Here is a 12,521-nt window from a genome sequence, read left to right on the forward strand (position 1 = left end):
GGAGTCGACAAAAGACAGGCAAGAAACAGAAAAGAAAGGCCAGATAGAGAGCGCTAAAAAGCTTTCCTAGCACTGATTTCAGGCATAACGCTCGTAAAGCGTGGGCCGAAATGGCTTTGTGACCCCGGGGACGAAAGACCAAAAGCACTGACGTGTTGCTCTTTAGCGGCGTCCTCCGAAGATCAAGACACTGTCACTGTTTCTACAATTATTCGTCTTTCTTTGTGAAATAACACCACCGTTTTCTATTATTAGGCTTGTGATGTTCGCCATGCAAGTCCCCCTGAACGGACTGTTCCCATAGAAACGCTAATGTAGAATTAGAACGAGCCAATTAAATAGAAAGCTGTGATTTGGAGCTGCACCGCTGTTCTGGAAAATGAATCAACAGCTTCTGACCAATCAGAATCCAGGATTTCAGTGACCTGTGATGTTGTAGCTGTAATGGAAGCAGTTCCTGTTGAACACGCACGGCTCCGCCTCCATGCTTTTGGGGCACTCCTCCCCTTCTTTGGGCATGCGAAGTGCGTAAGCTGTTCTCTGTCGATCCCCTTGGTCGCTACAAGGCTTTAACACACACACACACACACACACACACACACACAACATAACTAGAGTTCATTATTAAGCCCAAAGACACGCGTATACACAGCACAGCAGATGGCCACTCATAAGGAACGCCTAAACACAGCCCGGTTCTGTTCAATGTTGGAGTAAGTTCATCAAAAAAATAAATAAAAAAGAAGAAGAAGAAGAAGAAGAAGAGATTTTTCCAGCCCTCAGTGGATGACAATCATCACCGGAGTCTTTCAGAGTGCTGAAAATAATGAGATCCCCCTGACATCATAACCTAGAACACTGAGAGACTGAAAAAAAGAGAGAGAGAGAGAGAGAGAGAAACCACACAGCAGCATGAGAGAGAGTGTTTGCTTTTTTTTTTGATTTAAAACGAGAGAATGCTGGGATCACTGCCCCGGTGTCATGAATAACACATGTGGGGCATGACTCCACACTCGGAAGCTGTGATGACGGGCCGTCAAACTGAATAGCGTGTGATTAACGACTCGTCAGAGCCGGCAGGGAAAAAGAAGGTGCAGGAGAGGAAGAAAAAGGAGACCGCAGTCCGAACGATCCCGAGGCAAAAAGTGTGAACGCCGAGCTCGAAATTAGCGACGACCCGAAAACCACCAATTAGCCGTTTACATCTACACAGCTTCATTTGCATAAACACATGAATGTAACTGACGAATTCTCTTTAGTCACACAGTCGTTGTTTTTTTTCCTGTAAACGAGTTTCGCTTCTTCTGCGCTGTGATTTGGTAAATCGTGAGAAAAGATTAATTGGTGTTTGATTCAGACACTTTTAATGAGCTGTAAGGAGTTTAAAATTTTTTTTTTTTTTATTCACCCCGAGAAGTTCACTGTGGAGCGATTATAAGATAAGAAAGGAGAGAAGATTAAAAGACCTGATTTGGACTCGCTCGAAGTTTACTAACACTTCACTGCTGCTGCTGCTGCTGAAAAAACGAATCAAAGAAGAACAGGGGATCTAGAGTTACTCGAGTTCTTAGCTAAGGACGGATAGACAGACAGGTGAATGGGTGGGTAGGATGAAGGGATGGGTGGAGAAATAGATAAATAAAGACAGACAGGTAAGCAGGCAGGTAGGCAGAACGAGAACGTGTGGGGGGTGTGAAGGGATGAGTGGATAGACAGACAAACAGATGGACAGATAGACAGGGTGATGGAGACAGACACAAATATATGGAGAGGCAGACAGAAAGAGACAGATAGACAGACAGAAAGACAGACAGATAGACACAGTTTAACAGACACAGGTTGGTACTGTATGCAGACAGACAGGCAGACAGACAGACAGTTTAACAGACAGACAGACAGATAGACACAGTTTAACAGACACAGGTTGGTACTGTATGCAGACAGACAGACAGATAGACAGTTTAACAGACAGACAGACAGATAGACACAGTTTAACAGACACAGGTTGGTACTGTATGCAGACAGACAGACAGACAGACAGTTTAACAGACACAGGGTGGTACTGTATGCAGACAGACAGACAGACAGACAGTTTAACAGACAGACAGACAGATAGACAGTTTAACAGACACAGGTTGGTACTGTATGCAGACAGACAGACAGACAGTTTAACAGACAGACAGACAGATAGACACAGTTTAACAGACACAGGGTGGTACTGTATGCAGACAGACAGACAGACAGACAGACAGATAGACAGTTTAACAGACACAGGTTGGTACTGTATGCAGACAGACAGACAGACAGACAGACAGACAGACAGACAGTTTAGCAGACACAGGTTGGTACTGTATGCAGACAGACAGACAGACAGACAGACAGACAGACAGTTTAACAGACACAGGTTGGTACTGTATGCAGACAGACAGACAGACAGACAGACAGACAGATGGCATGTGTACAGTTTTAAAGCCATTTTAAATCACTAGACTCGAGAGTGAAGGTTAGAAATACAGAGAGGCGTAAACGCAGCCAGAAAGACAAAGTAGGAAGAAAGCAGGAACAGGACGAATAAAACCGGCTGATTAAACACCGGACCGGTCGACTAATCAACCGAGCGAGCGTTAACGAGAAGTGTAACTAACTTTAATGAATTCGAATAAATTCACTTTAATTCAGCAGCCAAAAAAACCCCCAAATCCCCCCAAAACGCTCAGCACGTGTACAAGAAGCAAAACCAAGCGGCTCCTGCATGAAGCTGCAGTGAAAACGTGCGAGTGTGTGGAAAGAGAAGGAGGCAGGAGAACCCAAAACCAAAATATAACACTTTTATCCGTTCCTGCATACAGTACTTACTGACTCCCTCCACACAGCCTCACCCCATTCTCCTCATTATTACACCAAACCATGAGCTACAAAAGAAGGGACTAATTACACACTAAGTAGAAATCTAGATACATTTCAAAAGTTTTGCCCCCCCCCTTCCCTTTCAGCAAAAAAAAAGGTGTGGTATCTGTACTCATCCCTGTGTGAACAGCAACAGTAGAAGCGTTACAGACGGAGATCGGAGGTGTCTCCTCTCTCACCAGCTGGCAGTTGGTCCAGGAGCTCCACTCGGACAGCACGCATTGATCCGGACACGGCAGCCTGCTCTCACGTGTACCTGCGGGAATCTCCTCCGGGTCACACAGGTAATCTTCCACCACGTCAGTGGGGCCATCGACGGTGTTCAGCATGCACCTGTACGAAGGACTTCTTTTAGGATTAAATGATAATAATAATAATAATAATAATCAATAGTCTGTCTTATGATTAGCAGAGACTTGTTTAATTATTTTATATCAACTCAATCTGCAAATATTACGCACCTCATGTGTTTGCTGGAATTATTACTTCAGGCACAGAAGGCAAACATATTTCTGAATGTTAAGATTCAAATAGAGTCGTTTTTAATCATTATATTTTCCCTCCATGGGGGATTGTAGCAATAGATATAATTACACACACACACAAAAAATTCAACAAAAAATGCTTTTTTCAAGTTTCAAATAAATAGACAAAGAACAGACTGACATTTGTTTTTATAATGATATTAATATGATATTAATAACAAGTATAATATTTCATTATTACGTTCCATGTTCGAACTTTTGATTGCTAAGCTCGCGATTGCGCTATGTTCAAAGCGTTATTATAACAGGGCTGTTTTCCCCCCTCACACAGTCAAAATCTTTTCAGGTAAAAACGACTTCTCGTGCTGTTGAACAAACCCGAAACACGGACTGCTCATTTCTGTGTGATCATCATGAGCAGGGAAAAATCTAGATCCTAAATCTAGATCCTTTTATTATTTAAAAGGAAACTAAATAACTAAAGATCATTATTTTTGACCGGCAAATCACATTCAAACAAAAAAGAGCCAGAAGCTGAGCAGGTCTGTTCTGACTGAAGGAGGAGGGGGAGGGGCGGTGCTTATTTACGGGCCAGAAAAAAAAAAAAAATCCAAACACAAGCCTGAAATGAATAAACTAGGAAATTCCGCTGCATGTGAGTTATCACATTTTCCTAAAGTGTCTTGGAAATGATAGGAATGTTCCAGGTTTAGAAACCCTTCGATTTAGAAACTTACAGATTGCACCTTTAAAAAAAAAAGACTGGGAAACAAGTTTGGCTAAAGGAGCATTAAAGGAGCCGTACCTGACCTTCCTGGTCTGCACCCCGTCACCGCAGTTCTCCTTCAGGTCCACGTTGCTGACTTTCCACGCGCTCCAGGGCTCGGCCACCCACACGTACTGAGAGCAGTCGCTCACGCACGGCACCACCTCGTACACCTGCAGAACACACGCACGCACGCACACACACACACACGAGCATCATGACGGTTGTGTCATGCCAAATAAAAGGACTCAAAACTAATTAGAGTCTCTGTGTCCAGAAAGACGGCGCACTTAAACGCCTGCTTTCTCTACCAGCAAGAAAGTCACACGCTTCAGTGCGCAGGAAATGACAAATTTTTCAAAAATAAGGATTATTTTTTTCAAACTTACCTGTGCCTGTGCTCGAGCAGCGTATCGGGAGATAATCAGAGAGAGAGAAACAAAGGAGACATGAGAAAATGAATGATATGACAAAAGAATATGTAGAAAATATTGTACTGCATAATCATCAGAGCAAATAAGAAGCATGAGGCTTCACACAGAAAATAAATATCTCAAATAATAACACAGCTCCAGTAATCTGCTCAGAAATAGAGAGAGAGAGAGAAAGTGTATCGTTTAGCAAATTAAATCATCCCGAAATCTTAGCGCCTCGGGGAGCCTCAGGTCTGATGAGAAGTATTTCAGGAACATGTAAAAATAGAGATGGCATTAAAATGCTGACACGTTTCTCACATTCTTTCCAGCCTCACTCGTTTCCCAAACTATAAACGAGTTATTTTTCACTGCGTACTTCTCATCCAGAAAGAAAATACCGTTTCTGGAAAAATGCAGCTCTCGTGGATTTGATGGTTGTCAAATATGAGGAATGTGGAATTACAACGAGGCTATAACCGAGGGGTTTCATTTCATCTTTTGTAAAAAAAAAAAACAAACAACAAAAAAACTGATATGGAACTGTAGTCATTTCATACTTAATCAACAATTGTTTAATAATTGAATTGAAAGCAATAAAATAATGTTGTTTTCAATAAAAAAAAACACTTTATATGGATTATTATTATTATTATTATTATTATTATTATTATTATTATTATTATTAAAGAATGATGCTTTAAGAGTTTGGGGTAAAAACTGCATTTGTGTTTTGGATGAATAACAAATACTTTTCTTGGTAGCAGATAAAAAACCTGGACCCAAAATAATAATAAACTTTTTAATCCATCCAACCATCCAGCCATCCATCCAGCCAGCCATCCAGCCAGCCATCCAGCCATCCATCCATCCATCCAGCCATCCAGCCATCTAGCCATCCAGCCATCCATCCAGCCATCCATCCAGCCAGCCAGCCAGCCATCCATCCACCCATCCATCCAGCCATCCATCCAGCCATCCATCCATCCATCCAGCCAGCCAGCCAGCCATCCATCCAGCCAGCCATCCATCCATCCATCCAGCCATCCATCCAGTCATCCATCCAGCCAGCCATCTAGCCATCCAGCCATCCATCCAGTCATCCATCCAGCCATCCATCCATCCATCCAGCCAGCCAGCCAGCCATCCATCCAGCCAGCCATCCATCCATCCATCCAGTCATCCATCCAGCCAGCCATCTAGCCATCCAGCCATCCATCCAGTCATCCATCCAGCCAGCCAGCCATCCATCCAGCCATCCATCCAGCCATCCATCCAGCCATCCAGCCATCCATCCAGCCAGCCATCCAGCCATCCATCCATCCATCCATCCAACCATCCATCCAGCCAGCCGGCCATCCATTCATCCATCCAACCAGCCATCCATCCAGCCTGCCAGCCATCCATCCATCCATCCATGCCTGAAGAGCCTGGAGCTTTTCCCAGGGTACTCGGGGCACACCCTGGACAGGGGGCAAATCCATCTCAGGGCTCACACACATTCACACACCAAGGACAATTTTGGAAATACCAATCAGCCTACATGTCTTTGGACTTAGGGAGGAAACTGGAGTACCCGGAGGAAGCCCCCGAAGCACAGGGAGAACATGCTCACTGACCCCTGGAGGTCTCCAGACACCAGTTTGAGAACCAATGGTGGAAACATTGCATTGTGAAACTATCTGTAAGCATCATGTGTTCAGAGGTGGTTTGTAACTCATGTGAGATTCTTCCCATTTCTATATGTTTACATTCTCAGCAGTACCTGATTGACGTGGTCGAGCTTGGGGCAGGGTCTCCCACCGTTATACGGTTTCTCCCGAAGCCATTTGGAGCGAACTTTGACCCCACTGCCACAGGACTTGCTACAGCGGGACCAGTTGGACCACTCGCTGAGTTTGCAGTCTGAGGGGCACGGGATGATGCACGCCTCCTCGATGTACCCTGAATATGAACAGAAAGGTTCAGACGGTCAAATCCACAGCACAAGACAGAAAATCTATAAATCCATCATCCTCTGGAAAGGGGTTTTTTTTTTATCTTCTCTCCAGCGCAGGACTGAATATCAGAGTCAGTAGAGGATACAGAGCAGAATTCGGGAGTACATGGATATGGCTGGATGACTGACCTCGGGATTGTCTGAGCTACACAGAGTTGATTAGACTCAGACCTTTGGACCTTTCAGTATACAGCACTATGCTGAACAAATGATATGTAAGAAATAAACCACTCAGTGTTGTGCTCTTATAGGAAAATAATCAGGGAAAAAAATATCAATATTTCTATCAAGCCTCACATGATTTTATGGAGATGCCAGTGATCCCGACCCTTTCTGCTCTCCGGACCTGCCCGAACCATCTGGATGCCCTACCTCTGGATGGACCTCTCATCAACTGGAGGCTACGGCCTGGAGATCGCCGAGGACGGTGTCGCTTGAAGTACCATGGAAATGGTTTTGAACCTCAATTCCACATGGACGTTCTCGCTGTGGTTGCTGGGACGACGGTTGCTGCGATGGCCTTAAGACTGCGATTATAACATGCAGGTCTGCACTCAGGTCTCCTTTAGTGAACAGTGGATTAGCTCAACAGACAGACTTCATATAAAACCCATAATGAACTTTCTTTTACTTTCACACTATCCGTCGTGACCCAGATGAGGACGGGTTCCCTTCTGAGTCCGGTTCCTCTCGAGGTTTCTTCCTCATATCATCTCAGGGAGTTTTTCCTCACCACCGTCACCACCGGCTCGCTCAATAGGGATAAATTCACGCACATAAAATCTCCATCCTGTGTTTATATGTTTCTGTAAAGCTGCTTTGAGAGGTCCATTGTTAAAAGCGCTCTACGAATAAAACTGAATTGAATCGATGATGGGATGCTGTGATGAAGTGGAAGTGTTATTATTTTCCAATAATAGCAGGATGTGAAGTGGTTTATTCTTCTAATAACTAGCGCAATTTGCAAACACTACGATCGTGTATTTATTAAACAACATGGTGTAGGTTTTTATCCATTTATAGTTACAATTAATGTTTTGGAATGTCCATAAAACAAGTTAGTTCTTGTTCTCACTTATGTTACAGCAGCTATAAACAGTTGTTCTCTCGCTAGCCTGTTCATCTCTCTCGCTCTCGATGTTAATAGAAACAATAACGTATTAGAACAAATGCATTAATATTAATATAAACCTGAGATTTGCAGCTGCACTACTGCCAGCGTTGCTGTTAAAATTCTTTCTCTCTCTCGCTCTCACACACACACACACACACACACACACACACACACACACACTGTGTACAGGCTGTTAATGAGGAGGTGTGTGGGATTGTCGAGAGCACAGGAATCCTGACGCACTGTAATGACCGGGAAGCACATGTCTTCTGGATTTCTCTTATGAGTTCAGACAAGAATTTCAGCAGAAACCAAACACTGTGACTGCGTTCAGAGCAGCATGGAGAGTAGAGCGGTGGGAAACCGGACAGACTGCATTTCCTGAGGAAAACACACAGCTGATGAACAGCTGGGAGTGATGGAGGAGTGGAGAGGAAGCTTCAAGATCTCAGAAGTACCGTTCAAATTGAGAAAATGAAGTCGGAGAAGGAAAAAAAAAAAAAAAGAACAGAACATGCGAGTAAAGGAAGAAGTGATGAAACGTGCTAAATAAAAGAAAGAAAGATACAAGAATATACGAGGGAAAAAAATGAAGAAAAAGGAAAGAAAATTAAAGCAAGAAGTGAAAGAAAGAGAAAGGAAGAAAGAAAGTAGAGATAAAATGAAACTTTTTAAAAAAAATATATCTAATACGCTGAGAAAGAAACAAACGAAAAGAAGTGAAGGAGAGTGAAGAGAAACAGAAAAAAACAAAAAAAAACCCCCCAAAATAAATAAATAAATAATAAAGACAAAAGAAAGACAAGAACACATGAGTAAAAAAAAGAGAAAAAGGAGAAAAGAAGCGAAGAAGAGAGCAAAAGGAATACATAAATAAATAAATCTAAACAAGAAAGAAAGAACGAAAGAAAAAAAACCAAAGACATATAAAGAAAGTGATAAAAGAAAGAAAAATAAATAAATAAATAAGAAAGAAAGAAAGAAAGACAAAATAATATGAGTAAAAAATAAAAAAAATACAAAAAAAGGGAAGAAAATTAATGCAAGAAGTGGAAAAGAGAGTGAAAGGAATAAATAAATAAATCTAAACAAGAAAGAAAGAAAGAAAGAAAAAAACAAAGACATATAAAGAAAGTAATAAAAGAAAGAAAAATAAATAAATAAATAAGAAAGAAAAAAGAAAGAAAGAAGGAAAGAAAGACAAAATAATATGAGTAAAAAAATTAAAAAATTAAAAAAGGGAAGAAAATTAATGCAAGAAGTGGAAAAGAGAGTGAAAGGAAGAAATAAATAAATCTAAATAAAGAAAAAAGAAACAAAGAAATGTAAAAGTGATAAAAGAAAGAAAGAAAGAAAGAAAGAAAGAAAAACTCCAAGCGTTTATTATAAGTGGGATCTGAGGAGTGGGCGTGGCTGATCTTGGCCAATAGGATTAAGCCGGTCATGTGGCCTGGTGACAGAGGAAGATTGGGAGTCTGTCCTGGAGCTGGTCCTGAGGTCATGTGACCTCCTCCTCTACAGTGCTTCAGCATGTCTACATGTGTTAGATCATTCGCTGTGTTTCTTCTGCAAACAACACTCAGAGCTCTTACTTCCCTACCCACAATGCACCACTCCATACGCCTGCAGGCCTGTACAGAAAGAGAAGCGGCTACGAGTTCACTGGTCTTTACAAACATCTCCACTGCACCATGCTGCACTTTCTGTTGTAGGATGACCTCATGGTGCCTTGTATTGACCTCATTCTGTCAACCTCGCAGATATCTTCTCCTGTCAGAGCTGAATCCTCGCTCGAACTCCTACCAGAAGCAACTGCACACAAGCATGTGATTACAGAATCCAAGCTGAAGAACCTCAAGTCTTCAAATGTCAAACACTTCCTCAAACACTTTTAATGCGAATCAGGATCTGTGTCTCTTCAGCTAGCAAACATTTCAAACACCGATATTAGCACGCTGTGCACAAAAGATGAGATCAGGAGATAAGATGATCAGGAGATGAGATGATGAAGAGATGAGATGACGAGGAGATGAGAGGATGGGGAGATGATATGATGAGTGGATGAGATGATGAGGAGGTAAGATGAAGAGATGAGATGATGAGGAGGTAAGATGAAGAGATGAGATAAGATGATGAGGAGATGAGATACTGAAGAGATGAGATGATCAGGAGATGAGATGGTCAGGTAATGAGATGATGAGGAGATGAGATGATCAGAAGATAAGATGATGAGGAGATAAGATGATCAGGAAATGAGATGATCAGGGAATGAAATGGTCAGGAGATAAGATAATGAGAAGAAAAGATGATCCAGAGATGAGATGATCTGGAGATGAGATGATGAGGAGATGAGATGATGAGGAGATGAGATGATGGGGAGATGAGATGATGAGGAGATGAGATGATGGGGAGATGAGATGATGAGGAGATGAGATGATGGGGAGATGAGATGATGAGGAGATGATATGATGAGGAGATGAGATGATGAGGAGATGAGATGATGGGGAGATGAGATGATGGGGAGATGAGATGATGAGGAGATGAGATGATGGGGAGATGAGATGATGAGGAGATGAGATGATGGGGAGATGAGATGATGAGGAGATGAGATGATGAGGAGATGAGATGATCTGGAGATGAGATGATGGGGAGATGAGATGATGAGGAGATGATATGATGAGGAGATGAGATGATGAGGAGATGAGATGATGAGGAGATGAGATGATGAGGAGATGAGATGATCTGGAGATGAGATGATGGGGAGATGAGATGATGAGGAGATGATATGATGAGGAGATGATATGATGAGGAGATGAGATGATGAGGAGATGAGATGATGAGGAGATGAGATGATGGGGAGATGAGATGATCTGGAGATGAGATGATGAGGAGATGAGATGATCTGGAGATGAGATGATGGGGAGATGAGATGATCTGGAGATGAGATGATGAGGAGATGAGATGATCTGGAGATGAGATGATGAGGAGATGAGATGATCTGGAGATGAGATGATGGGGAGATGAGATGATGAGGAGATGAGATGATCTGGAGATGAGATGATGGGGAGATGAGATGATGGGGAGATGAGATGATGAGGAGATGAGATGATGAGGAGATGAGATGATGGGGAGATGAGATGATCTGGAGATGAGATGATGGGGAGATGAGATGATGGGGAGATGAGATGATGAGGAGATGAGATGATCTGGAGATGAGATGATGGGGAGATGAGATGATGGGGAGATGAGATGATGAGGAGATGAGATGATGAGGAGATGAGATGATGGGGAGATGAGATGATGGGGAGATGAGATGATGAGGAGATGAGATGTCAAAGAGATAAGATGTTAGTTGATGGATTAATGATGTTGGCAGGAAGTGAGATAAAAAGCGGGAAAGCCTCGGGCAGTGTGTCAGACAGCACACGCTATTAGTATATAAAAGCGTGCAGTGCAGTGAGACAGGAATGAGAGTGAGACAGTCTGATAGCGCTGTAGGAACAGGGTTAAAGCTGCTTTCACACTCGGAAGCTTTTAAAAAGCACTGGCACTGGTGCTGTTTTATTTTACCAACAAAAACAAGCGCACAGTGGTGTGAAGCGCTTTTACCTCCCGAGCCGATCGGGTCACGCGCTGGAGGTAAAGTGAGACAAACAAACATGGAGGAACAAAGTGGTGGTGAAAAATGAGTCTTGTTAGAGAGTGAATGTGACGAGACTGACAACAATCAAAAATAGTCATCACAATGTAATTAAAAACAACAACGTGACAACATTCGCTGGTGCGCAGCGTGGCGTTCCAATACTTATTTCATCTACGTTATAGTTACTAATACGTCTGACCTACAGAGCAGGGTCGTTAGGGGTTATTTAGTTAGGAGGAAAAACAGAAACAGAGAAAGAAATATAAAGAGAGAGAGAGACAGAAAGAGACACTGAAAGAGGCAGAAAGACAGAGACAGACAGAAAGAGACAGAGAGACACAAAGAGAGACAGACAGATAGAGACACTGAGAGAAAAGATAGGCAGATAGATAGAGAGAGCGAGAGTAACAGAAACAGAGAGACAAAAAGAGGGAGAAAGGGAGAGCGACAGAAAGAGAGACAGACACAGACAGGGATACTGAGAGAAAAAGATAGATAGATAGAGAGAGAGAGACATAGAGACACAAAGGGAGAGAAAGAGAGACAGACAGACAGGCAAAGATAGCTAGAGAAAAAGATACATAGAGAGAAACAAAGAGAAAATGCGAGAGAAAGGAAGAGTGACAGAAAGAGACAGATAGACAGAGATACTGAGAGAAAAAGATAGAGAGAGAAAGGAGACAAAAAAGGGAGAAAGGGAGAGAGACAAAGAGAGAGACAGACAGAAGCAGAGAGACACAAAGAGAGAAAAGGGAGGGAGAGAGAAAGACAGAAACAGAGAAAAAAAGAGAGAGAAAGAGAGACAGACAGAAACAGAAAGACACAAAGAGAGAGAAAGAGAAAGCGAGACAGACAGACATAGCTAGAGAAAAAGAAAGAGAGACAGAAACAGAGAGAAAATAAGAGAGAAAGGAAGAGTGACAGAAAGAGAGAGAGACAAACAGAGCTACTGAGAGAAAAAGATAGAGCGATTACTGTGTTCCAAACCTGCTGTGCAGCTGTGACAGCCTCTCTTTGTCTGTCTCTCTCTCTCTCTCTCTACATCTCTCTCTCTCTCTATCTCTCTCTCTCTCTCCATCTCTCTCTCTCTCTACATCTCTCTCTCTCTACATCTCTCTCTCTCTCGCTCTCTCTCCATCTCCATCTCTCTCTGTCTCCATCCCTCTCTCTCTCTCTCTCCATCTCTCTCTCTCT

The 12,521-nt window shown here is 42.6% G+C and overlaps 1 protein-coding gene across 1 annotated transcript in view; it reads right to left on the bottom strand.

Moving 5' to 3' along the window:
* Window positions 1-12,521, bottom strand: part of LOC128599413 (thrombospondin type-1 domain-containing protein 7A) — a 67,237-nt gene that overhangs the window by 18,825 nt on the left and 35,891 nt on the right. The window contains exons 16-20 of the mRNA XM_053610950.1: window positions 6,337-6,515; window positions 4,548-4,553; window positions 4,198-4,331; window positions 3,087-3,240; window positions 426-567 (exon numbers count right to left, since the gene is read on the bottom strand). Of these exons, the coding sequence (XP_053466925.1) occupies window positions 426-567; window positions 3,087-3,240; window positions 4,198-4,331; window positions 4,548-4,553; window positions 6,337-6,515 (615 nt within the window). The remainder of the gene's footprint in view (window positions 1-425; window positions 568-3,086; window positions 3,241-4,197; window positions 4,332-4,547; window positions 4,554-6,336; window positions 6,516-12,521) is intronic.

Source organism: Ictalurus furcatus, chromosome 23 (genome assembly GCF_023375685.1).
Source record: "Ictalurus furcatus strain D&B chromosome 23, Billie_1.0, whole genome shotgun sequence".
In the NCBI taxonomy this organism is placed as follows: Eukaryota; Metazoa; Chordata; class Actinopteri; order Siluriformes; family Ictaluridae; genus Ictalurus; species Ictalurus furcatus.